At 44.1% G+C, this 27,999-nt stretch overlaps 3 protein-coding genes across 3 annotated transcripts; all 3 read left to right on the top strand.

Annotated features, from left to right (window-relative positions):
• LOC129596576 (uncharacterized) lies at window positions 1-27,998 on the top strand. Its single transcript, XM_055493903.1, has 6 exons — window positions 1-460; window positions 22,936-23,151; window positions 25,018-25,267; window positions 26,293-26,344; window positions 27,350-27,584; window positions 27,904-27,998. Coding segments are annotated over exons 2-6 (561 nt in total). The 5' UTR covers window positions 1-460; window positions 22,936-23,129; the 3' UTR covers window positions 27,906-27,998.
• LOC129596592 (uncharacterized) lies at window positions 7,933-9,202 on the top strand. Its single transcript, XM_055493919.1, has 2 exons — window positions 7,933-9,095; window positions 9,166-9,202. The coding sequence occupies exons 1-2, from the start codon at window positions 7,933-7,935 to the stop codon at window positions 9,200-9,202; spliced, it is 1,200 nt and encodes a 399-aa protein (XP_055349894.1).
• LOC129596591 (alpha-1-antiproteinase F-like) lies at window positions 21,155-21,897 on the top strand. Its single transcript, XM_055493918.1, has 2 exons — window positions 21,155-21,452; window positions 21,722-21,897. The coding sequence occupies exons 1-2, from the start codon at window positions 21,158-21,160 to the stop codon at window positions 21,895-21,897; spliced, it is 471 nt and encodes a 156-aa protein (XP_055349893.1). The 5' UTR covers window positions 21,155-21,157.
• Window position 27,999: the final 1 nt, after the last annotated feature.

Below are 27,999 nucleotides of genomic sequence, written 5' to 3'. Positions count from 1 at the left end.
ATTGCGAATTCTTCTCCTCTCTAGATCTGGAAGTGCCGCGATTGTATTTTTAACGCAATTTGTCGCTCTTGTTTTCGCGGTACTTTGGAAGTACTTTTCAAGAAATCATACAGTTTACCAAGCACTATGGGCGTGCTTTATAATTGTTGCCACATTTTCCGCGGCATCAGCCATGTTTTATCGTTTGCCGATTGCCAGAGACTTCTGCAGGTTTTATCGCTCGACGGTCAACTGTTATACCCAAAAAATGCCAGCGGGGCTGTCTTGTACAGTATAGCAGCCGCTGGACATCCAGCACATCTTCGGAAGCCCAAAAAGCGTTTGGAAGTGTTGCACTGGGCAGATCTGAGTTTTAACGAACAGCGCATCCATTATTGCTTTGCGTTTATGTGATACGAACAACTTCGTCCCGCATTTTCCTCCGCCACTTTAAAGCCAGAAAGAACGCAATTACATACATGTACGTACAAATACTGCTGATAAATTAAAAATATCTACCGATAATACAGAAATTTGTTTAGGCATTTTTACGTAACCTAATTATATTAGGCTGCAGTGACCGAAAACTCTTTTGACTGTCCACGAATGTGGAGTTTGGCATACAGACACGGATTCCGCTTAGTGGCGAGCAACACTAATAATTTCGTGGAAGTCTTCTTCACAACAGTGTAAGCTTTGGTACGACTTGCGAGAAGAACACGACTAAATCCTGCGGAATGTGTACGAATGGTGTTCCAGTTCTCCTGCACGGAAGGCTTATAAAACAATTCATGATTTGGCGTCATCGGACAAATTATAAAAATAAGATAAAAAAGGAGCGTCTAAAACAACAACAACGGGGTATTGTTATTTAATTAACAGCAGAAAAGGGTGGCTGTAAAAAATATAGGGTGGTGAAAGGGGGTGGCTATAAGAAATGGGGGTGAAAAGGATTTCAAAAATAATGGTTTCCAAAAAATAATGTAGTAATCTGAAGCAATATTATTATAAAAGTGTGCAGGCCGCCAACATACTGCCGGTGCCGGTTAGCCGGATGTGCGCGTGTGTGCTTGCCAGACGCATTGGCTAAGGCCATTCGCGTGCATCACTGATTCCCGTCAGCCACAATTCCCAGCTCATGTATCTACGAAATAACCGAATTCACAAGTGTTTTCAATATGTGCGGTCAAGTGTACATATTATTTCTTTATGAGAACTGGTGAGAAGTTTTGCGATGGTGCGTAAAAGGAATGCGGCTGCATTGCGGCAGTCTGCGCCACTCGGCGGCCCGTGATCGGTATGAGTGTATCCGTTGGATCAATATGGTACATTATGGACGATTAACTGAAAATTTTTTATTCACGGAAAGACCAGCATAGTTGGACGCATCTAGCCACAATAATGTAGTCCATATCCTTTCCGGTACAATGCTCAATCCATGAAATAACACAAGGACAAGCTTGGCCTTCCAAACTATGCACCAGAGCAAAACGGCATTTACAAAAGAAACACTTCCTCTATGCTATCCTGATCGGGGATCGTACCCATTACACAAATCGCGTTTCCCCGTTGTATTTGCATAGATATTCGCTGTTTAAAAAACTCTTTCGCCCGCTTTTGGCCAGTTGAAGTCGCTATACCGTTTCCACTAGCTTTTTAGTACCGTCTCCATAAGGTCCGTAAATTTCAATGGCTGCAGCAACGAAATCGTATCTTGCTTGCATCCAAGCGTGTTTCGCTAGTTTCTTCCTTTCGGCGGCGAGTTCGGCTGCTGCGCCGGCGTTCACGGAAGTGCGGTCGATATACGAGGCCGCCAGCGTGTCCACGCAGGTAACATCTATGGCCAGCGGTTTTCCGCGCGCCCACGGTATTAGTGTGATCACGTCCGGTCTTTTCTTATCCTTCACAGACAGACCTTTTGGTTCCATTCTAGAAGGAAAACCGGCTGACTTCAAGCCTCGAGTAAATTCTGCGCTGATTCCGTCATGTCGTGGTAGTCTTCCGGCAGACCGCTTACAGCGAAGTCCATGCCGGCCTAACTCGTCGACCAACCCACCACAAACGCACACGTGCGGAGTAACGATCGGTGCTCCCAGACGCAGCGCAACGGTAATGCGAAAAGCGTTGTCATCCAATAGATTACCGAGGCAAGCTGCCGGTAATGCATGGATCCACAAGCCTGATTCCGGGACTGATACCGCCTACTGAAAATTCAACCCAGTCATCAGGCAACGCACAGCAGGATCCAAATTGTTCTGGTTCTGAGTTGATAGTTTTTTGCGCATCGTTCCTCTACAAATTTCTTATCAACGAAATCTTATTCAGTACAGTATTATCCAGTGTAACTTTGGCATTCTGTGCATAACCTTCTTATCTGTGTCACTCGCAGTAGAAAATTAGTGAACCTTTGAGACTGCCGTGCAAACTGTTTATTTCCGGTGACGACGTAATTGACTGGAACGCCGTAAACGTCCTCGTCAACGGTCAGCTGTAGCATGGCCGCGTTATCAACGTGGCGGAAACGGGACCAATCATTGATTTCCAATGCCCGCGAAGGCGCGCGCAGCTGATCGCGTACGGGAGCATTTTCCGCTGCGACACATTCTGGGAGCGGCCGACGACGGACGCCCAGGTGCTGTTGCGTCGGCATCCCGACGGTGCCTGGATCTGGTTTCCCGGGAGAGTCGCCCCCGTTGATGGCTACCGCTATCGTGATTTCGAGTGGGTGGACGTGCAACCGCCTCACGGCACCGTCCCCCAAGAAGAGAAATTTATTTCTCTATCTAATGGTGTGAATCAATTGTCTACAACAATCAGGAATATCTTGCGCGAGATTGTAGAAAACCCGTGTTTTTGCTTATGTCGCTGTGGGTAAAGGCAATAGAAATTACGGTACAAGAGTGTGCTTGCGTACTGGCAAGTAACTTGCCGCTGGCCGTACGCTTCTGCGCCACTGGGTGGTTTCTAACTTTCTGGATATTGTTTATAATAATTATCATCGTCTCGTGCAACGTATAAGCCAGATTGAAAATTGGTTGCGTAAAAGGTACAAGGGAATATACGAATTCATGGGTTAGGCTTAGATACCAGCAGTTCTAATCAGACCCAGGTTTAAAGCAATAGTCGCTGTTGCTTTAAACGCCAGTATTGCACTAGTTGCATCTTTACGCAACCAGTTATGAATCTGGCTTGTAGCGAAGAACAGGGCGCATTCGCAATTATCGAACACGTAGATCTTCTGTCACATATTATCGTAAATCATATACGAAAGGGATGGATGTCAGTAGCTAAACTGGCAGTAAGCTAAACAGCAGTACCTTTCTGAAAATCGCAAAAATTCGGCATTGGTTTGGCGAGAACTGAACAAGCTGTTGAACAGAAGTAAGCCGAATAATGATGTACCGTTCGATCTAGATGAATCAAATGACCAATTTGCTACTATGGGTGAACATGGCGCACAGCACGCGCCGGCTACTGTACCTGTAGAAAACACCTCGGCATCTTTTGAATTTGAATACGTAACCGCTGAAGTTGTTAACGAGATTGTTGTTAAGATGTTGGGAAAACAGAAGTGTGCAGGACCTCATGGAGTACCGCACAAGCTTCTACAACAAATTTTCCCGTTTCTCGTTGTGCCGAGAAACGGGAAAACCTAATCACCTAATTAGCCAGTGCTTTAAGAAGAACACGTTTCCGAAAATATTTGATGGCTGACGTAGTTGCTTTACTAAAATGCAGCAACCCAACAACCCCGAATGATTTGCGGCCGATCTCTCTGCTCTCAGCTGGGTGCTCTGTAACCTTGCGAAAGTTTTTGAAAAAGCCGCACAGACGCAACTGATTAAATTTCTTAAAGAGCATGATATTTTTTCTTCTAATCAATCGGGCTTTCGCAACGGCCATTCGTGCGAAACGTTACCTTTAAGAGTGACGGAAGCATGGAAAACGGCCATTGACCAAAAAAAGCAGTAGCGATTTTGTTTCTCGATCTAAAGGCGCCGGCCTTTCCATCTGCCTGTCACGACACACTGTTGAAAAAACTACGAAATATCGGAGTTAAATCTTCGGCGCTGGCATGGTTTCACTCGTATTTAACCGGCAGAATGTAGCGACTACGGGCCAGCAAATATCTTCCCCGTTGGGCGGAAGTGCGAACTGGTGTCCCGCAAGGGTCCATTTTCGGTCCCAACTTGTTTTCTATTTACATTAATGATTATCTCCAAACCGATTTTAAAGGCGTGCAACTAGAATGTTTTGCCGATGACACCATCTGTTACGTCAAAGCAGATACCAAAGCGGCTGCTAGCAAACTACAAAGTGCTCTGCAGGCTATTACAGAATGGTTTAACACTAACAATCTCGTAATTAACGAAAGCAAGTCGAAGTTAATGTTTGTACATTCTGCCCGCAGTAAAGAAACCGAAGTAGGAAGTACCAACAATTGTTTTGAACGGTCATCAGCTTAAAGCGGAAACAGCTGTCAAGCACTTGGAAGTGATAATTGACCGACACTTAAAATAAGCCGAACAAGTTAATAAGGTCCATAAAAGAGTTATTCGTGGAATTGCTTTCATGATCTAACAATTTCAGCGACAATTTTCAAGCAGATTCAAACAACAACTAATGCTAAAAAAGCTCATAATTTTCTTGCCAAATTTGATTTTCTTGTACTCGTTGAGTCAGCTGGGACTGGTGACTAACACATGTACAGGATATACTGTAAGTAGCGCAAGAACCGCGTGCACAGCAAAAGTCAGTGCTCGTCACTTGCCGCAGGGGCCGGACGAACCGAAACCCGTGGACGTATAGTAGATGTCGTAGTCTTTGCTGTGGAAGACCCAATTACTGATGCGGCGGGCGCGGCGGCTTTTTGTTTAGGTAGTTTAGCGGGAGCAGCATGAGATGACGGTGCTTTCTGTGATGAAGATGCCTGATTGCGGCTGGGTACCACTTTAACGGCAGTCCTGTGGCAGCGTCCATGGTTGGGTCCAGTAGCTCTAGTCTGCGGATAGTAACGATTCGAACATTCGCAGTATCCCCTTTTACACCACACGTCGGCACAATTGGTAAAGCAGTCTTCATTCGTTTGGCATTCCTTTTTCTTATCGCGAATCTCGAGTTTCTCTGTACAAAGGCCGAAATTTACCATTAACCGAGTTATCATGTCGTTGACTATAGGCATAGACAATAACGTAAAGGTCACTTACCGCAGTCGGCAGGTGCAACGGCGATTCCAGCCAAGCACATAAGTGCGAAGAAGAATACTAGGGAAATCTCCATCTTGTAAAAGGGGTGAGAAGTAAATCGTACATCGAACGTTGGCAGTTTGAGCTGTTGTTTGTGGATACCGGCTTTATGTGGCATTGGTTTCCATTGCCGATCAGCTGCCTCAGCACTGGCATATGGCGTCTTCACCGGAATCTGATGTCGGCCGTATACCACGGGTCGGTTTCGAGGACCTTGTTCCGAGAAAAATGCTGGCTCAAATGCAATTTGGTGGCTTTTAAACGTGGCACTTGACGCATTTCCGACTGGAAGCGCGCCACGATCGCCACATACCGGCTACAGCCGCGTATTCTCATGCAAGTCCGCATGCGTGCAATGTCGCTGGGATTTGCCGATTCGGCTAATTTCTAAAGAACCATCGTGACAAAATGGCAGTGTCACGCCGGAGAATTTCTCTGGATTCTTGCCGCGCATCTAGTCGACAATTTGTGAAGTGATTAATACTTGTGACGTGTGGGAGTAGGATCACACGCCGAGACGTACGTACGGATGCTGACTGTCCGCCTTCCACCTGCAACATAACCGACAATCTAGTCAATCTATGCTGTGATTTGCTGTTCTCTTTTACTAGTGGTGTATATGATGTCACTACGCGGAGTCTATATAAGTTCTTGTCACATCTAATATCGGGATCAGTAGTCTGAGATTTACTTCTGAGACTGCTTTCTGTTTTACGATTTCCTTGCGTTGTGGACTGTGAAGTGTATTAATAAAGAGACAGCAATACCTGTTCCTTCTGATGTACATGATCGTTCCCGGATTATTGCATAGAATACAGGTTTGCTCGTGACACAATCGTCCTAGCTCTTTGTTGATCCTCATAGAAACTGTGACCGGAAGTTGTGGTTGGAGTGTTCCAGCTTAGGGATTCCTGAGTTCTCGTGTTCCTGAGTAGTTCGTGTTTCCACCATAAGATCTGTTACAGTTTGAGATGAGAGTTGCCGACCGACTGACATTTACAGGCGTGGAAGAGTAAAGATTGTTCATGAAACCCTAACCGGTGTGAACGCTTATACACGACATGGCGCCCACCGGTGTCTTTTAATTTTCCCGATGTAACAGAAAATTATTGGTGGAAAGTTTGGTGGTAATTTACAGTAAAAGTGGTCCGTACAGGATGCGTCGAACCGCAAAGGTGCGCCGAAGGAGGTCAGCGTTCCAGATCTGGCCTAATTTAATTTATTTTGGCGAGCTTCCTCGCAATTTGTGAGCTTCCTCACTGGTGAGCTTCCTCGCCAATTAAATTTAAATTAATTTAAAAGTGGACCGTAGGAAAAAAGTCGAAACCTTAAAAGTCGGCTGTGTGAATTAGGCAGTATTTTGTGGGTAATTTCCGGGTTGTCTGCGCAAAGCAGTAACCGCGGCGAATAAACTGTGAACTGCTGTGTCAGTGTACCCGGCCAGCAGATAGATCAGATAGTGAGCACTGAGCCATTGTCGGTGGCCAGGTGAGATAACGATCTTTGGTAGCTGAATAAAGGCAAGCCGCAAGCGGTAGCCAAAATCGGTAACCAGAGATAGTGTCCGGATAAACGTAAACACAGACAGTCGGTGACTGACCTGTGTGGAAAATAGAAATTAAAATCATCACAGCACGCAAAGTGCAGCGGAGTGATTTTAATAAATTCATTACTATAGTTGAAACCGCAAAGGTCGACTGCAGTAATTAGTTAGTACGGTACTGTGGCACTGCATCTCTAGCAGCTTGATAAAGGCAAGCCGCAAGCGGTAGCCAAAAGCAGCAGCTAGAAACAGTGGACCGTGAAAAAGGTAAACACCGGCAAACGGTGATTGACCTGTAAGTTAAAATTACGGCAGCACGCAAAGTGCAGCAGAGTAATTTTAACAGTTATTTTAACAGTCGGACCGCAAAGGTCGGCTGTGATAAAAGTTTTCGCTGAGCAGTTCAAACCTCAAAGGAGGACTGTGTAGCGAATCTGAGTTGCACAATCGCAATATCAGAGCTTTACGAGAAACAGTAGCACAATAGTTACTGTACGTACAGTAAGAATGTCCAATCCAGAAAATGGGAACAAGGCGATAAGCCAGGTTCCAGAAGATAAGGTCATAATTGGCCCATATGAAGCAGCAGCGACACAAACCAGATTTAAATTCAAACCGGATGAAATTCCATTAGGATTAATGTACTTCGCCTTGAACTTGGAGGCACCCAATCTACCGAGAGCTTATTGTGGCAAGTCGTGGGTAGATTTTCAAGAATTGGGGAAGTCAGTCGATCCAAATAAAAAGGCTCTTTTTTATTATAATGGATGGCATGAGACTGAACGGTGCATTCCAGAAGCCTACCTGGATATTACCGATGATCAGTTTAATGAAGCAGTAAAGAAGGCCTATAAGTGGCTACCTGAATACAAGAAGAATATGGAAGATCGTAGACAAGCGGCTATCATTGCGTTTGAAGCAGCTGCAAAAGTTCGAGTAAAACCAAAGGAGTCCGTTTCTGACGATCGACTCAAAATAACGGTGGCGGCAAAATCGAAAACTAACAAGAAAACAGAACAAGTTACTCGTAGTGAACCAAATACTGAGCCACTTAAACTTGTAGAACCACCTTCAGAGGAAAGTTTGATTGGTAAAGAACAACCTCTTCCAGATTTCGGTATGGATGAGTTGGATAGCCGATCAGAGGATGATAGGCCTATTCACATGGCGTTTGGCGAAAATATGAATATAGCCCCGGAAGCTTCTGCAAGAAAGAAAAGCATTTTGGGTGGTGCGATGTCCTTTCACCCGTCACAATTGAAATTACACGCTTTTGTTTCGGAGAAAGATTTTGAACAACCAGATGAAGAATTTCTCACCAAAGCGAAGGAAGTTGATGAGCTACTGGCTCTCACGCAAACGGATCAAGATGTGGGACTAGTCGCTCGGAAGACGATGCCCGTGCTACTCCAGGGTCTGCGGACATGGATAGCCACCACGAAACTAAAAGTCGACGAAATGGGGAGTTCCATGTCATTGGATGCTCGGGTTGATGCTGAAAGAAATCAAAAGTTAAAATTCCAAAATGATTATAGTGAAATGCGTATTAAATTTGAAAATGAGCAAACTGAAAATGACCGGTTGGCGAATGAATTACGCATCGCGGCTGATAATCTCTCGCGGCTAAGAGATACAAATAAAAATGCACAAAACGCATATGACAACATGAAAAATGATCATGATGGATTAAAGGACACGAACCGACTTTTGGAAAAACAGTTGGAAGATGCCCAGCGAGATTTAACAGCGGCGAAAGCTGCTATTGACGGTTTTAAAGCCCAAACATTCCCAGATACCGCGAAGCAGGTCTTTGATTTAGACCAGAAATTAATGAAAGCACATAGGGATTTAAATGCGGAAAAAGATGCGCACAAATTGACCAATAAAAATTTAGCGGATGCGCAAAATCTGTCTCAGAACCTTTCTAAGGATCTAGTCGACGAAAAGAAGCGCGCCAAGGACAGGGAGGACACCCTGCAGCGGGACCAAACAAAAGCGAATGTACAGCTTAATAAACTGTCTACTGTGTGCCCAATGCATATTCCTAAGGAAAAAAATGACGTGGCACAAAAAGAAATTGAACGGCTTGAAGGATTGTTGGACACGGAAAAGGAGAATAATCGGAAAGTCCAGAAGGAACTGAGCGATATTAAAAAGGATAAAAAATGTGCAAATTGTGAGAAAGCGATTCAAGCGAAAAAGGAAGCACAAGCTGCCGCCTTCGAGAAAGATCAAAACTGTAATCGTCTGTACGAGGAAAACAAACAGCTCCGAGACGAATGGTACGAAAAGCAAGATCAACTGACCAAGATGGAGGAGGAATTCAGGCAAGCAATCCAGAGGTTGTTCTTGGAGGTGGTCAAAAACACTTTGAAAGAGAAGCGCCGGTATCAACAGGAGATGTGTTGCGGCCTGCCCCACTTCCCCTGTTTGACCTACAGAACTTCTCAACATCTAATGAACAGCACTCAGCTGCTGCAACTAACCCGGCTAGCATTTTGCGGAAGCCTAGACAGGAATCACGGGTCGAATTTTCGGAAACTCACGCTATGCCCCGTTCGTCTTCAGAAAGTCAGATTCCCAAGGAAACTGTGCCGCCTAATCAAAAGAGAAACCGACCAACAGATTTACGCCAGGAGGTATTCAAAAGGACATCTGATGACGTGAATCGTCAGATGCGCAGATCTGAAAACAGGGACGGTTCTGATACTGAAAATGAATTGATGGATGATGTACTAGCTGATGACGAACACCGCCGTCCTAGTAGCACAGCCAGTAATGAGTCCACGTCCAGAAATTTAAATCTAGAAGAATGGTTAATTAAACAAACACAGATTTCTGACAGAACAGCCCTTACACAAGAGACTGTGGTTGAATTAATAGCGAAACTCGCGGACAAAGGAAATGATAAAACGGAAAGCAGTATGAAGCTTCTTACCTTCGATGATTCTCATCCAGAAAAAATTCAAAAATGGCTCATGAACGTGGAGCAGTGTCGAACCACAAATAATTGGAATGATGAGGTCACTTGCCGTAGAGTAACCGGCGCGTTCACGGGAGCGTCCTTCCAATGGTTCGAAAGGTTCTGGAAAGACAATAAAGGAAAGTCATGGTCCGATTTCTTTAAACCGGCAATTATTGAGCACTTTAATGGCTAATTGTCCAAAGCGGATATACGCAGGAAAATGAATAACCGCAAACTGGATTTTTACGAGCCAGTTCGCGCTTACCTGGACAGTTTTCTTCCATGGTTCGGGGAGTTAAAAATTTCGGATGAAGAGCAAGTTAAACCACTCTTGGAGGGTGTACAAGATCATCGGCCGGCATGGTTTAGGGAAATCTATACTGCGTCCCCTAAAAATTACACAGAATTTGAAAAGAAGTTACAAGATTGTGAAAAATTATGGAAACGAATGAATAAAGAAAAGAAAGCGCCTGAATCGATTCAGAAGAATTTATCTGCAGAACCAAGAAGTGCGGGCAGTAATAATAATAATAATAATAATTCGAATTACGAAAATAGAGGCGGCCGAGGTGGTTCGTCTCAGAGAGGAAATTATTACCCGACTCGGGGAGGTCGTGGAAATTACGGGAACAATCGTGGAGGATACTCCCGTTCGTACACTGAAACAGTGATTCCGCAGCGGCAGAACTCTTTGGCTTCAGTTCAGCCTATCCTGAATGTACCCCAGCCGCAGTTCGTACCGGTTCCGGTGTGTCAACAACCACAATTTGTTGAGCAGCAACCAGTACAGTTTGCGCAGACATTTCAGCAGCCCATTCCGATGCAAGCTGCTATGCCTGTCCCCGTACAGATGATGAATCCGATGATGCCGGTAATGCAGCCTCAGTTTCAACAACCGGTACACAATTTCGATCCGCAGTATCAGCAGGATGTCCCTGTGAATAATAATAATAATAACGGCGGTTATAACCGTGGGAATTATCGGCAAAATAATAACTACCGTGGGAATAATAACCAGCGCGGCGGTTATAATAATAATAACAACCGTCAGAATGGCCAGGGCCAGAATTATCGTCAAAATCAGCAGGCTAACAGTCAGCCTCCGTTTGACGAACGAAATATTTTAAAAGAAAAGTGGCGCACAAATCGTGGGGTTAAAATTTGCTTCCGCTGCCACGGGTTACATCCTGCAGCAGGTTGTACGAACCAGTTTGTACTCCCTCGTCAGTATGAGCCTTCTGCAGAATTGTTGGCTTGATATAATATTCCGCAGCAGCAGATGAATATCATGGAACTGGACTTACCGGCAGGTCTGTCCTCGCCAACGCCACAGTGTCACAAAATGGAAGTCCAGGATTTCTCCCAATATCCGCTGGCAGATCACGTGTGTTTGTTACCGACGCTGGACGCACAGGCTTGGTATTCTGTAATCGATGTCAATTATCAGAAGGTGAAAACAATGCTGGATACGGGTTCTAGTATTTCGGTTATGTCTTTGAAAATGGCTAAAATTAAATATTCACCGGTGTCCGGATCACATTAAAGGCAGAGTTGTCCACACCGCTTATCAAAGAAGACAATTGGTCGAGCCGCTTTCGGTGGTGGTCACCATCCACGAATTTGGGATGGCTTTCGAGCACGCGATGCTTGTAAGCTCCACCTTCGACTGGGATCACATTGTGTTGGGTATCGACTTCCTGGCAACGAAACCATTTATTTTGGACATGAATACAATGACATGGCGTCTCTCGCGCAGACCGCCCGGTGCGCCGGCATTCTTACGTCGTGAAACTCACCTTATGTCGGATGTCATTCGGTCGCACGATTTTGATCCTTTAATTCCCCCGGGAGTTAAACCATCGCCTTTGATACCGGCGCTGATGTTAACAGAGCGAATTGGTGTCGCTAAAGAAGCAAAATTCGTACCTTACTAATCGGCACATTTAATTCTGGCAAAAGCTGATCCAGAGATTTGTATCTTACATTTACAGAAAGCTAAGCAGTCGTGGCCGCGCCCAGTTCAGCCTTCTCAAGTAATAAAGGTGGCTGATGCACCGGTAAAGGCGGAAATCAAAGAAGTAGTGGTCGTGCAGGTGCCGCCGGTTAACGCGGGGTCTGACCAGCGAGATGTTGAGTTTGTTCGCGGCGTTGTACAAGAAATGATTCGGCAGTATCTTCCAGAAACGGCTTCCGTCGCTGATGAACCGGTTAAATCTATAATTAGAAAAGAAATCAAGACGGAGAAACACCCAGAACCAAGTCAAGTTCGTGGGGGAGGCGGTGAAACAGTTGTAAATAATATGCAGTGAAGTTCGCGGGGGAGAGAACCGGCATCTTCCCGGCTGCCAATTAAACAAGAAAACATCAGTCAGCCGTCGCCGGCAAGCAGCTCGAGTACCTTGTCTCCGGTATCGGTTAGTCCTGTTCCCAGTCAAGTTCGTGGGGGTTACGATCCCTTGCAACTTCCAATTCAGATTTCATCCTTGGACGCAGTCCTGCAACAACATCCTGTAGCAAAATATTTGTATTTGGGCGTATTAGAAAAATCGTCGAAATCTGCCGAATGTTTAACTTTGGATAACAAGTTGTTAAACGTTATACCTGTCGAACGCGACCGCAGAGACGTAGATGAGGTTCACGATTACCCGTCTTTCATGGCACGGAACCCTGAACTAAAAAGGTGGATGATACCGATGGATAGGCCGCAGGATAAAGGGCTATTTCCTACTGAAAAAATGTTCCGTGATCCACTGTTCTGGAGAGAAACTCAGCAGATGTGTGTGGACAGTAGGATGTGGTACAAGATGTATAAGAAGCCGTCGCATGCCAATACTAACTTCACTAAGCACGAAATTAATCGGCTGATCATTTGCGAGGGAATTCTATGCAGAGTGCCCGATCATAATGGTGCCTGTCCGAGGATTTATGTGCCACACCAATGGCGGCAGAAATTAATAGCCTGCTTTCACGAAGTGTTAATTCATAAGCAAGTGTACGGTCCACGTGAGAAATTATATCCGTATTTAGTTAAATTGTTTTATTGGCCGGATTGCATAATCGAAATCGAGCGCTATGAGAAGAACTGTGATATATGTCGAAATTCGGTGAATGATCGGCGGCATTTTGAATTAACCAAACGAAATGAGCAGCTGGCCGCTCAAAAAGCAACAGGAAAACGAAAAGTTACCTTTTCGCAGGATAATCCAGCACCAGCAGGTGAATTCGAGAATGGTAGCTTTATCCCAGCTGACGATATGCAGCCAATTAATATTGGTCCTTGTCCAGTCTCCTACGAAGATAAACAGGCGGAGAAGCAAAGAGAAATAAACTCTCAAATAATCAGTAGCTCACCGCAGGACCATAAGTTGATCAGTGACCAGGTGTCGGATTTGCTTCCTCCAGCAGTTAGGGCAACCTACGGTGCTCCAGTGGATGTCGATATCAATGAACAGTGGAAAATTTGGAATGAAATTCAAAAACACAAAGCACTAAGGGAACCGACAGTAGTGAGTGCAGCACAGCCAATTGTGGGAAATTATGAACCATCACCAGAAAGTTCGGGAAGGAGTCCGCCCCGGCGTAAGAAATCTAGTTATAGTCGACGAATTAAGCGCGAATACGCAGAGCGTGAGGCGGTAAGCCAAATGTCCGCTGAAACGGTTCAGCCGGCTTCGGCACAGCAACAAGTGGAAAAAAACGTACCAAAGCGGTCGCAGGATGTTCGTGAGTCCACAGAGATTCCGGCATGCGTGTACATAAAGGATGCCATCGAGCTGGCGTACAGGGACGCCCACCTGAAACAAGCAAAACCGCAAACGGAAATTAATTACGCGGAACAAGACATCTATCGCTTCGAGCCTGAACCCGGCCCGATTGATTGCTTTAAAATGGAGTTATTTCCGGCTTCACCGGTGATAATCCAGCCCCATTCGCAGGGAATAATTCGTGCAACTACGGCCATGTCTGATGAGCAGTTTATGGAATTTCAGGGTGAGTATCTGTACACTCAGCCGTTTTTGTATGAAGGTAAAATTCCAGAAACAAATAAAAACGCTGTTTTACTGGATGGCGTCTTGACGATTAATGAATATGGTAATTGTAGGGTTTGCGTCGTTAATGTATCGGATAAACCGTTGGTCTTAAACGAGCAAACTAACCTCGGTGAAGTGGCGCTCGTTGATGCAGTGTACCAAATGGACTTTTCGGAGTTCCAGGAGAGTTATCACGATGACTCCTGTGGCGTTTCAGGCGATAAGAAAGGCGTCCCAGTCCCGGAGAACATTAATGAATGTGTAGCGATGCAACTTCAGCCAGCCGTCGCCGGTACTGTAGATCCTGAAACTGAAGAAACCTTTGCAAAAATTAAAGTAGGAGACATTTGTCCGAGCAAGGAGGAATTAAAGGCCATATTCTATAAGGCAAAGTCTGTGTTACCAACGAAAGCTCGTCCGGTTGGATGTTGCACCATTTATGAGCATTCTGTAGATACAGGTACGAGTTTGTCGGTTCGAACTCCTCCCTATCGCACATCGTTTGAAGATCGGAAATGGCTCCAGGCTAAAACACAAGAATTGATTAAGGATGGTATCATCGAGCCGACAAATTCGGCGTGGGAAAGTCCTATTTGTATAGTGAAACAGAAGGATAAATCCCGGCGACTAACCGTTGACTTCCGTAAATTAAATGAACGATTAATGGGCAGTAGCTTTACCTTGCCTAGAGTGGATAATATTCTTAATGCGTTAGATAAGGCTACTGTATTTAGTAAAATTGATTTGAAGAGTGGCTTTTGGCAAATAAAGATTAAGCTGGAAGACCGGTGCAAAACAACAATGGTCGGAGAAGAGTTTACTTTTCAATACAAAGTCTTACCATTTGGCATGAAGGATGCGCCTTCTGCCTTTCAACGTGCAATGGACTTGACGCTTGCAAACATGAAATGGAGGAACGTTCCAGTTTTCATTGACGACATTATCGTCTTTAGCAGAAACTTGGCTGATCACATGCGGGATTTACAAGAGCTCTTTCTGAGGCTCCAGGAGTGTGGTTGGACGATCAACCCTGAAAAAACCGAATTGTTTGTAAATTCGATTACATTTTTGGGACATACCGTTGATCAGTTTGGTATCAGTACCGATCCACAGAAAATTCAGGCAGTCAAGGAATTCGGCCCTATTAAAGACAAAAAAGACATTTTAAGGTTTTTGGGCATGGTTGGGTATCATCGCCAATTCATCAAAAATTTCCAAGAAATTGCGGAACCATTGCAGCAGTTTATTCCGAAAAAAGTCACCTTTGAATGGGGAACAGAACAGTGCCTTGCGGTTGAACAATTGAAGGAAGCATTAGTGACGGCGCCGGTCTTGGCCCGTTATGACCCGGAAGCTTTGTCCCGTGTCGTGGTGGATGCCAGCACTATCGCTGTTGGTGCAGTGCTTATGCAGTGCCCTCGGGATAAGGTTAGTAGCGGTCCGTCATTCAGACTGATGGAGACCGCCTTGAGGGGCGGCTTGGAAAGGGCCAGTGCTAATTTGTGCACTTCCTCGTCTGTCGCATTTTCACTGCAGTTAATGGCCAAACCTTGGTTTTGTGCGCAGGCGAACGAATTGCCGACGCTGATGCGTACTCCGCAGTTAGCAGTGAACTGCAGCTCGCACTGATCGCGCGTCATCAGCTCCGTATTGAAGTGCGGCAGCGGGGAGAATACACAAGCATCGTCACTATTCAGTTCATCTCCTTTAAAGCAGGGAAAGAGTTTGGATTATTTACTAATCATTACTCGGATGCGTTATTTGTCAACTATTTTTGAAACCAGATATTTCTATTAATTCTTAATTTTGACGTCAGAACTATTTAATCTTTCGAACACGCTTTTGGCAGCAGTGCAGTGTAAAACAGCGAGAAGAACTGCGTGCAAAATTAAGTCAGCTGACGGATGCATAATGATTTTCCGGTCGTATCTAACAGATGTACCAACACAGTTCTCGGGCGTTAAACGCATTGAAGTAGCTGAGGTTTTCTGCAGTTCTTTAAGTGTGCTGAACAACTCTAAGCGGCAGGCTGTAGACCGTGTTTTATGTACAGGCTGTGAGGTAAACATCACCGCTTTTGCTGAAAATTACTTTCGGCAATATCTTTCCTTTGGAACTATGCAGACATTCGCAGTAATACGAAAATGCTGATTCAAGCACCACAACTGCACTTAAGAGACGCATAAGAGACTGTTCTTAAGCATTATAATTTACTGCTTTGTGCAACAGACACGGAAGTCACTCTGCTTTTTTCTACGTCCGGATATTAAGCCCGAAGCTTAATATCCGGACGACAACGCGTTTTACGCGGCGCGTTCCAGCTTTCTTTTTTATAATAAATTTATATTACTCGTATAACATGGACTGGATTTTTTACTTTATGCAGAGACATAAGACGATTTGTATTAGAATAATGCTCTTGAGGTTTAAGGTTTAATGGTTTAACCTCCGCACAGATTCAGGGCAAATCCCAATTCGAGGTAGCAGACGCACACACTCCGCGCCAGAGATGGGACCGATATTGCTACCTACATCCATCTCCGCGTGCTAGATAGAAAAAGTCTATCGAATTGAGAAGCGCTCCATTTTACACGGTACAGTGGTGCACGAACCCTACAGGCACAAAATTGACTCACGAAAACAAAAATACTTCAAACAGCTGCAGTGGCTGCCGCGAAAGTGCAGCAAAGTAAGTCAAAGTGTTGAACTTATTCGACCGTTGGAAGGGACCGCAGCGGAATGATCCGCACTTACAAACGTACCCGTCACACTGGGCGGCAAGTCTACACTTTACGCCACTTGACAGGTTGACGGCACACCCTGCCGGTCAAGAGACGGACAACCTTAAAACACTGACCGAATTTTTTTATGGCCAACCGCCAGCCGAACCCTAACCACATTGCATACTGCATACGAAGAAAATCCTTTATACGAAAATCCTTTATACTAAAAGAATAAGAAGCGCTCAAAATTCAACTGCGGGGAGTCAGTCCCAGCCACACACAAGACCAAACTTCGATGTCTTGGTATCATTCGATAGCTCTTATCGTGTAGTAGAGCCATCAAAAGTCAGATCTGAAAAAACCAGTTCCAGTTTCACAAAACATTGAAAAAACTTAACATGCCAAGTCTACGGGAGAAATGAAGAATCCACCATTGCAGAACCGACCACCTCACCATTGTCTCAAATAAACAACCAAAACCCCCCTTGCTGCCAAGCAGCCAAGGGCCTCCAGAACGTTTCACTGGAAAGAAACTTGAATGTTTGTAAATTATAGGGTAGCGCCGCCTTTTTAATTTCTCATCGAAACTCAGGCTCCGAAAGAAAGGAGAGTTTTATGAAAAAAGCAACGAAGAGTCGAAGCGTATCGAACAGTTTTAACCATGATGATTAAAACAACTGCCCTCCGCAGAAGTCTGACCAGTTTTAAAAAAGCATACCAGCAGCGCGTCCACGGGCAGCAGCTGGTGAGCCTTGGAATAGGTACTCCCATTGTTGAAGTATGCATTTTTTGGCACAGTGAACGGGCTCGAGAGCAGTAAAAAAAGGTTTTCTAAAAAATTTCTGCTTTGTAAAATGTGTGGCAACCAGCAGAAGACGAAGCAGCAAGGGAGAAAAAATTTAAAAAAAATCGTTGTAAGACAACAGCCAATAGCGCCAACCCTATTCTGCACGGTGGAGTTAAATAAAATAAGTACTGTCTGTCTGTCTGTAGTTGTACTGTATTGCACAGGCTACCACCCATTTCGCCAACCTGACATTTCACCAACAGGACATTTCGCCAACAGGACATTTCGTTATGTCAGCAGCTCGAAACGAAGTTATCACAAACAGTTAGAAATTAGAATCGAATAACACGAGAAAAAACTAAGAAACCTAAGAAACCTAATATTTTAAGAAGCCTAAGAAAACCTAAGAACCCTAAGTAAACCAAGATATATAAGAAGCCTAAGAGAACCTAAAAAAGCTTAAGAAACCTAATAAAACTAAAGAACCCTAAGAAAACAAGAAACCTAAGAACCCTAAAAAACGAAGAAATCTAAGAAGCCTAAGAAAACCTAAGAAAATAAAAAAAAACTACGGTTGGCGAAATGTCCCACTGGCGAAATGTCCGGTTGGCGAAATGTCCCGTTGGCGAAATGGGATGATACCATTGCACATCGCTTATGCTACAAAGTACCTTACATAGATAATAATGGTAGCTTTTGGACTGAATTATCCGCAGAACGGCATGTAGCCGATTTAAACCGCGCAATTTGCGCGGCATCTATGTATCATTCGATAGTTCTTACTCCAAGTCAGTTATAGTTACTCTGCAGCAGAACCAGGAAAAGTTAGATCTGAGAAGAGGTGGCTCCAGATGTCACGGAACATTAGGTGTTTCCTCTGCGTCGTAAATTTTCGAAAATCTGATTTTTTACTCTTTTTGTGGAATAAGAACCAAAGGCGGAGCCGCAGGCGACGCCCGACGCCAAGCTTTGGCGCGATGGGAACATCAAGTTAGACATTAATCGTGGCAATTTTTTGCACGGGATTGCATTCCGCTTTCCCACCACTTCCTGTACTTCGTACTGATACTTTCGGATTAAACGGCATGTGTGGAAAAATCATTTTTATGGATGGGATAGGCAGAAACGTCAAATGAGCAACGTCTGCTCCTTAGTTCTAAGTCACAGACTCATAGTGCTGCTTCCGGTATCAGACCTTGTGGATTTACAATTGCTCCAAGTTTGTGACGTTGCCACGAAAACATTATTCGCACAAACAATACAGAGCATGATAGTGAAAATGATACAAAAAAACCGTGATCTTTGTCACCAAAAAATAAATAATGATGATATCCTTCTTATTTTAATACTTTCCTGTTACGTATCCGATATGTTGCGCGCAATTTGCGCGGGGTCTACTAGTAAATAAATTAAATAAACGTGAAAACTGTACAAGTTTTATTTGCATTTATGTGTGGCCGATGGCACACCGACAACTCGCTGACGGTCATCTTGCTGACCGACACCTTGCTGACGACTATTTGCTGACCGACAAAATGTTGACCCGACAGTTTGTTGAAACAACAAATCGCTGAACGACATTTTGCTGAACGACAGTTCGCTGACACCGACGATTTGCTGACGACATTTTGTTGACTGACAGAATGTTTACCCGACAACTTACTTACTTACTAAATTGTTGACCGACATTTTAGTGACCGACGTTTTATGGAAATACCGACAACTCGCTGACAACAAATTTAGTTTGTTACCAATCAATTCCTTGAATAACTAAATTTGGGTGATTATGATCGGATACCACAAACACTTCTCTTGCCGGCTTATGGAGCAATCTGACAATTCCAGTCGTCCATTTCTGCTTTTTTCTGCCCGAGCGCGTACGAGGGAATTTCTTAAAAAGTCTATGGAACAGAAGTAAACTACGAAACCTAAGAAACCTAAAAAACCTAAGAAACCTAAGAAACCTAAGAAACCTAAGAAACCTAAGAAACCTAAGAAACCTAAGAAACCTAAGAAACCTAAGAAACCTAAGAAGCTTAAGAAACTTAAGAAACCTAAGAAACCTAAGAACGGTCAACAAGTCGGTCATCAAACCTAAGAAACCTAAGAAACCTAATAAACCAAAGAAACCCAAGAAACCTAAGAAACCTAAGAAACCTAAGAATACTAAGACACCTAAGAAACCGGTGTAATTATTAAAACATTTTTAACAGTTATTAGTAATAATTAATATTGACTGAGACCATAACATACTTGTGAACTTAATACGGCCTACTAAATGGCAAAAAGTTGAATTTCAGTTATAACTGTCACAGCATTGCTTCCTTTTTATTAAATCAACGAAAATTCTGGTTTTCGCGTAAATATCGCAAATGTGCGTTGAACTAATCAGCAAATTGTCGGTCAGCAAGTTTTCGTCTTCTACAAGTTGTCGGTCAGTGAGTTGTCGATTACCGACATTTCGCTGACCGACAAGTAAGCTGTCGTTCAGCAAATTAGTTTCAGCAAGATGTCGGTCAGCCAGTTTGTAAAAAAGCGAACTGTCGGTCAGCGATTTGTCGGTCAGCAAGTTGTGGTAGTCAGCAACAAGTCGGTCATCAAATTGTCGGTCAGCGAAACGAAGGTCATAGAGTTGTCGCGCTACCGTGGCCGATAGGTCGGGTTGCGTTCTTGATGCAGCGTTCCATCGAGTTATTTTATTTATGGAAAAGCACGCTGGTATTCTCTGCTACGAGTGCCACGGAGGTTTATCTTAACATTAATTGCAAAAATAATACGTACCGAATTACAGTGATTTCATGGGGATGTCAGTGCTGCTGTGCGACCGTTGCCCATTGAATACTGCTCCTTGATTTCAGCGTCGGTCACACCTACAATGCGTTTCCGTATGAACATACAGATATTTGTTTTGTCGAGTGTTTTCGAAAAACGCAAATTTGTCCTGGAGCGACGTTGCTGCATGATGGTGCAGCCCCAAGAAGCAGCGGAATCGGCCGTCTTATCTCTAACGCTTGACACGGCACGCCACTGGCCATGATCGGCAGAATCGCTACGAACAACGGACGTAGCTTGTAAAACACAGCCAATATTACATAGTACATAGTTACATGATATTACGAGTAGGTATCGCTTGGTCTTATAAAATTATTAAGTTTTTTTTTCGATTAAGCCTATGACAGTTTATTTCTGTTTTATTCGTACTTCCTAAAAGAAAATGTTTGCAGACTTTTAGATCTGCATGTAAAAGTGAAAATGATGTTGAGCTGCCTTCAACCGGACAAACCGCCGCTCGTGTACCGAATTTTATTCTTACCAGCCGCTGTCAGTTTCAGGGCGCTTTCGAGCAGCCGTTCGAACCCGAGCTGACCAGGCCGGGGATTTTCACGTGCCCGGGAAATGTGCAGAAGAAGGTGGATTTCATGGTGTGCGAGTACGCAGGAGACGTGCATTGCCACAACATCTGCGCGAACCGTGACAACGCCGACGCGGACGATCCGCAGATGGTCATCCTCTACGCGGCCGGGCCCCAGTACTATAATGTGGGATTCAGGATGAATCCAGGGCAGCGTCCCAGACTGACAGGAACCTGCGTAGCGTGCTATGCTATAGGCTATGGATAAATGTGCAACACAGTACACACGACATCCAGCTAGCATGAGCAAACTTTACTGACTGACTGATGAACTGACAAATCTGCTGAGCGAAGAGCCAAACCCTGCTGCTTCGCACGCGCACTTGGGCGCCGCCTACTAGGCGAGAACAATGAGCGGCTTTAGCCGTCAACCAACCAACAGAGACACAACACAGACACGTCATCGGCAGCGTAGCGCCATGGTCGTGAGGGTGAACGTCAGTGCAGCTATCGCTCACAGTACAATACAGCATGGTGCTGTTACTTCCGCCGCCCGACGGCGACGGGACGACGCGTCAGCTGGAAGCGACGCTGACGGTAGAGCGGCTGCTGCGCTGGCGCGAGAAGAGCAGCCAAATCGTGCTGCACATTCTCGTGTCCAAGTTTCGCATCACCTACACTACGGATCTGCAGCCGTTAGTCGCCAGCAGGGGACTGACTCCTTTCTGCCTTCGCCATCTGATACCGGAAACCGTTGACCACGTACTGCATGTGCCAGCGACGGACCCGCTGTCGGTCGGTGAATTTGGACAGCAAATTATTTTAGGTGAGGAAACTGAAACCCAAGGAAAAACATGCAGCGTGTGCAGTGTGCACTGGTTGTTCATAGGTGGCTTTGCTCGCTGATTGATTGACTGATTGTTTTTTGAGTAGCCAAGGCGAGTACAATTCGGCACTCTCCCATATCCTTATACACGAAGTACCTCAAACATGCTTAGGCTAGTCAAGTGTTGTTTTTGTCAGCATGTGCCTAGATGAATCACGCACGAGCGAGGTCAGCGGCTGATTATTATAACTTGCCGGAATGCTTTGCAGACCTCTGGGAATACGGCCTTACGACTTCTCCCTTTGAATCGTTCAACATGACGCCCCTCATTGTGAAATGCGTTCCAGATTTTGTGGTCAATCGACCATTCTTAGTCGTCATCTGGAATGAGATGGTCAATGTTCCGCTCATCATTGCACGCGTGACGGATCCAACTATATCCTAGTAATTGGTAGCGGGCATTGGGTCGAATTATCAGCCGGAACTTGCGACGAAAGCCTGCGGAAACACCTGGTACAGGATCCGAGGATGACACGGAAAGTTCGCTGCCTGTAGTTGTGCGTCCGGATACCGCAGCCAGGTGGTGCACACGTACGTTGTCCAAGCCGATTGACCCGGTGCTTAACTGGCAGCTGCCCGCTGACTCACCGTTGACTGTTATCTTATCATTATTTTCTCACCGGGCGCTTTGGCAGTTACGTGAACGAGCAGTTAAAGGCGACCTAAGAACTAAAGATCTTACACACAGGGATTCTGATCTACTGTAACATAGTTACCGTTGTTGCTGTAAGCGGCTTTCTAAGTACAGCGTACGTATAGAATTACAGGGCTTGCCCGAATGTACGCGCTCAAAGAGTGCTTTCCGCTGTGCTTTAGCCAGTTTGCCGGGTAAAGCCAAAGATGCCGGTGACAACATACCCGACCCAAAGTCGAGGCAAGGTTGGTCGAGGAGTGGCTGCACACATCTGAGTGATCTGACGTAATATATAGGTGCCGTACGAGGGTGGTATTTTGTGTTTTGGTCTGAAAATAATGTGGTTCTGATCGCTAGCCGCTCTCGATCGCGGATGTCCATGTACTTCTGCAGTTCTGCTCGTACTTTGGTGTTTTTCTAGAAGATTCTCTTTTGTTTTGGTTTGGCTAACGGTTGCTAACCGGATGCTTCTTGCGCGTATATAAGTCTCGCGGATGAAATACTGTGGCATCAGTTTTGTTCTCATTCTGAATTTTGGCAGTGTCGAAGTTGCTAATAAAATAATTATTATGGGCTGAGATGCCGTTCTCGCTTCGCGTAGATTCCAAGACTTAGCTATGCCACATTAAGATTATCAGCTCATACTCTACCGTTGAGACGGTTGAGTACTTACATGTGTAATCGTTCGCAAGGGTCTCTTTGCACAGTTTCTTAATGCACTCTGATCTCCACATTTGTTAATTTCGCCTTGGCAATCTTGCTGCATCGAGTACGAATGATACATTTCAGGTACCGAGTGAAAGAAAATACTGTTGCCGAGCAAAGGAAAACTTTGGTGCCATCATCCCCTGGACGCATCTTCAAATGTGATCGTGAGCGTAACTGCTCACTGCATCCGTTGCCTACAACCATTTGCTGAGCCTAAAATCACTATTTGGCCGGAAACTGAACGCAACATTGGGTTAATAACATCATTATTGAAGATGTCTAAAAAATGCCGATACGGTAAAGTTAAAATCAGGAAATGCTCATACAACTACAACATTTGGACAACTGCATCCAGTTAAACTGTGTTATCCTTTTAGAAATTAGGGTTGTACAATTTTGCTAGTGCATAACGTTTTATATCAACCGAGGTAATGATATTAGCGAAGCATATCGATATCTGAACAACAAAATCAGCTAATGTAAAGAAAATGTTAGAAGGGACTATCGTGGTAAGTGCAATACAAAGGACATACTACCAAATGTAAGTCGGCCATTTGGAGGAACACACAAGCGAAATATTTTTATTGGGTATGCCATTCTGTGAACTATTCGGGGAAAAAAGAATCGAAAGTTTCGTTAATGAAGAAAGATAAATAAAAAAGGGAATGACTTGTGCAATTTTATTGAGCTTTCGTGCCCCGTTTTTATCGTCATTCTTTTCCTCTTTCATTGCCGATATGATTTTGTCGATATTTTAAAAATGTCAACTGCAAATGGTGTCCTTAATATTATAGTGGTAACAAAACATTTTGAAAAGCTCAGAGAATTAAAAGAAAACGTTTTTCTTTCACCAGACTAATTTTTTTACCAGCCTTCCCGTTTTTGTGTATGCATGATTTTTTGCCCCATAAAAACCACAATTTACGCCAAATGATGCCCACCGTATACCCCAAAGAACTTCGAAATATGCGCCGATAACAGGAAACTATTTTCAAGATTTTTCTAAATCGTACGTAAGCTGCGTAGCTTTCCATTTCTGGCACCGGCCTGGTCACAAAAAGTTCCTCTTTTCCTGAAAATGCGGTAATGGGCTGAAATAAATTACATGAGTAATTTATTTCATAAATTGTATGATAAAAAGGAAGAATGCTAAACTCAGGGACATTTTAAGCTTCCCGAAAAGTGAGGACGAAGCCTGTGAAAACTGACAAAAACCTTGGGGGTAAACCACGAGGAAGGGCGTCAAAAATTGTCCTTGTTCTTTTTGGGAAGTATTCTTAATTTGATAGTAATGACTAATGATAGCAGTAATTTAACAGTTTAAAATTTAAACATTTTTTAATGTTTAAGTTTTAACTATTAAGTAGTGTACCGGCGCATGCAATCATTGTTATCTTGGCGGCTATTGCCTATTAAAACATTTAACAGTAATTGTTCCGAATTGTAATTTCGTGCATTGCCTCTCTACAGCACGAAGCGCGTAGGTGTGTGTTACAAAATGGGTGATTTTTAGCTGAATGCCTTGAAAGCGGGAGTAACAGAACAGGGAAATTTACTTTTGGAATGTCCTTTATATAAAATGTGCGAACGCATCGCCAGTGGAATACCACACGGTTGGCGTGGCGATTTTCGTGACCGCTGCCATCTTAGAGCATCCGTTATCTTCACAAATTTATATAAATCCGTGACGTTTTATGCAAATTGTGTAACAGTATTATTTAAGTATTTAAATTGTTTAACTATAGAATCTAACAGTATATTTAACAACAGTATCTAAGTATTTAAACAAGTATACTTTTTAGTTTTTACAAGGATATACTGTACTTTTTAGTTTCTGGCAGTACGAAACTGACTTTTTGTGGATGTAGATAAAGTTTATAAATGTGCGATAAATTCAAATAACATGCATTATGTACAATAACTACTTTTTTTCGTAATGGCGACAGAAGCGCCAGTTAATGAAATTGTGTATTCGTTTTAAAATAATTAACGATAAGTGCCATACATAGAGAGACGTACCAAGTTTAATATCAAGAGCTTGACGTATTCTTTGCCACGTTCCACGTTCGTATTCGTTACCAATTGCAGAAGTGAATTTGGTTGTACGATTATACAGCGCCGTGTTTATGCTAGAATAATCATTTTTGCCATTGTGATTTGCAGCCAATCCGCTGTTGTTGGAGCTGGAGGCGCTGGCCGAGGGAGTGGCGCCCGTTGCGATGGTGCCGGCGCACGAACTCCAGGCCGCCAATGACGCTATTACGGCCTTGGAAGGCACCGTTGCTGCCCATGTAGCGACCATCAACGCACAGCAGACGACCATCGGTGCGCAGCAGACGACCATCGGTGCGCTGGAGGCGGAGCTGGAAGCGTCGAAGAAGGAGAATCAGGAACATCGTTGCAAAGACTCCAAGTGAGCAGAAAATAAGGGGAAAATATTTAAGCTGGCCATGCCATATGTAAACCGGCATTTGTTCTATATATACAAATTTGTATAAGGGAAGTATGCCGGTACATTGTGTGAACATGTAGGAAACTATCGTTTTCGCGCACTCCCAAACACTTCTTTGAATTGTTTTACGGCATTGATTTGTATACGTCGGCTTATAAACTATTTATGTGCTATTTATTTTTTCATAACTCAACAAACGGCTGTACAGCCGTTTGTTGAGTTTTGAAAAAAATAAATTATTTTCCAAAATTTGAGTACGCACACAAGTTTAAGAAAACGTCTCGTTAAGCCGATTCTCTTTCAATGTTTTGATGACGATCGAACCGATGAACGCACCGATGCTCTTCAAATTGTTGTTTTAAATGAAGAAGTTGTATTCAAAATAAAAATTATATGCTTTTCAAATTGAAGAAAACTGAATTCAGGCGTGCACAATATTTTTCAAGTTTGAAATAAATTTATGTGTAAGATTTTGTTTCAATTTTTAACTTCGAAATAAATCATGCTAACTTGTTTCGATGCAGAAACGATCTAAATACCAATGAGCGTTTTCATGCAGAATGTGAAGAGCAGCGCTGTATAGTTCATACTGAGAATTTCAGCGTTTTGAAATTTTATTTCACCCATAATTCCGCTACCGGATGTTGTGCGCGCAAACCATTTTCTCGCCAATGCGTGCCAATTAGCTACTCGTATACGTCATAAAGCACCGCAGAAACGTGTTATAGGTATAAAGGAAAGCTTTGGGCAAATGCACATGAATTTCATATAATGTACCGGCATACTTTCTGTAATTTCGCAGTACATAAAGCCGTACGTAGTTTTTAGTGCGTTTTTGCCGCGAAAGCCGGTTGTATCGCTACAGCTTCACTGTAAAAATTTCAGCAGTACATTAACATACAGTACATACGTTAGAGAATTTGCCGCATCGTATTAATTTCAGCAGTACAGTGTCAATTCAGCACAACATACTGGTCCCGTTGCAGGAAGCGCGGCCGGGAACAGCTGGATTCGGAGGAGGATCCGCAGTATAAGCAGGTTAGTGTTGAACACTTATTTTCATTTTAAGGGAAGTGGGCCGGTACATGGTACCGAATTCGTGTACATGCACGAAAACTTACACTTTCGCGCACTCCCAAACACATTTTTGTTTCGGTTTATGACGTTTTGTAGCCAGAAGAATTGTATACACTGGCGTGAAAACCGTTTGTGCGCGCAACATCCGGTTCGGGAGTTATGGCTGGCAGGCTGCTGCAAAATTCCAAAAAGTTTAAATGCGTTCAGTTGTACCAAAAGTCTCATTATAGACCGATCTCTCTCAAATTTTGCAGGTAAATGCGCATGTCCATGAAGATCGTTTTTACGCCGATTCAGACTTCCATGATTTTTTTCAAATTTTAAAATGAATTTCAAAAATTTTAAAATTCATTTTAAAATTTGAAAAAAATCATGGAAGTCTGAATCGGCGTAAAAACGTTCTTCGTGGTTATGTGCATTTACGTGCAGAATTTGAGGGAGATCGGTCCATAATGAGACTTTTGGTACACCTGAACGCATTTAAACTTTTTGGAATTTTGTAACAGCCATAACTCCCGAACCGGATGTTGCGCGCACAAACGGTTTCCACGCCCGTGTATACAAATCTTCTGGCTACAAAACGTCATAAACCGAAACCAAAATGTGTTTGGGAGTGCGCGAAAGTGTAAGTTTTCGTGCATGTATCAGTTACACAGTATCATTACACACATCAGTTACACAGTATGACTTGATGCATCGCTGGGATGGCACTGCGTTGTACTGTACTAATACCGTAATATATGTACTAGCTTGTCGAGAAATTATGGGCGTACAGGTACAGGTAAAGCGCACTGAGCAATGTTAGTATATAATTAAGCAGCGGCCACTACACAACAGATACAGTGCGCAATCCACAAATTTGAATTTCTCCCGGATTTTTCTCGACAAGCTTGTATGTACTGTGTGCGCGATAAATTATTTCTGGTTGCGCTAGCGGGACAGCACACTGATGACGGCATTTTGCAGGCACGTTGCGCATCGATCCTGACGGCCTACCAGGCCGCGCATCCGCCCGGCGACAGCGAAGCCAGCACGTCTGGAACGCAGGCGGGCGGCAGTGGGGCCCCGCCCGCGGCTGCGTCGACGGCCGGCCAAGGGAGTGTGCCTGTGCGCGGCGAACCAGCGGACGCAATGGAAAAGGATGAGATGGACGATCTCGCTCGCGCTTTGCAGGACTCGCAGGCCGAGGCGGACAAGCGCTGTAGGTAACGGTTTCCGGTGATACGCATGGCAGCCGGCCCAGCTCTTCATGCAGTCTTCCAGTGCTTAATTTCCCCATAAAATTTTTATTATCGTCACCTTTACACTCTGCTGTATGCCTGTAGTTATACACTGTATTTAATCATCAATAATCATTTTTACATGTACATTTAACGTGAATTAATAACCAAGATAACACAGTGTGGTGTGGCGCGCCGTAGCATGCAGCTTTGCACAACCCATGAATTTGCGTTTTTCGCTGTACTTTACGCAAGAAACTCTTACAGGCTTGTAATTCGCATCTCTTTTGTCTCTTGCAGAGAAAGAAGGCCAGTAACCGCGCGGTATGCTGTGTGTCGTGCGGCGGAGAAATGGATTTTTGCTAGTATTAATTTATTAGTATTAAAGAGATTTGC

Source organism: Paramacrobiotus metropolitanus, unplaced genomic scaffold, assembly GCF_019649055.1.
Source record: "Paramacrobiotus metropolitanus isolate TYO unplaced genomic scaffold, Prichtersi_v1.0 Parri_scaffold0000092, whole genome shotgun sequence".
Classification (NCBI taxonomy): Eukaryota; Metazoa; Tardigrada; class Eutardigrada; order Parachela; family Macrobiotidae; genus Paramacrobiotus; species Paramacrobiotus metropolitanus.
This window is presented reverse-complemented; position numbering and strand designations above follow the sequence as displayed.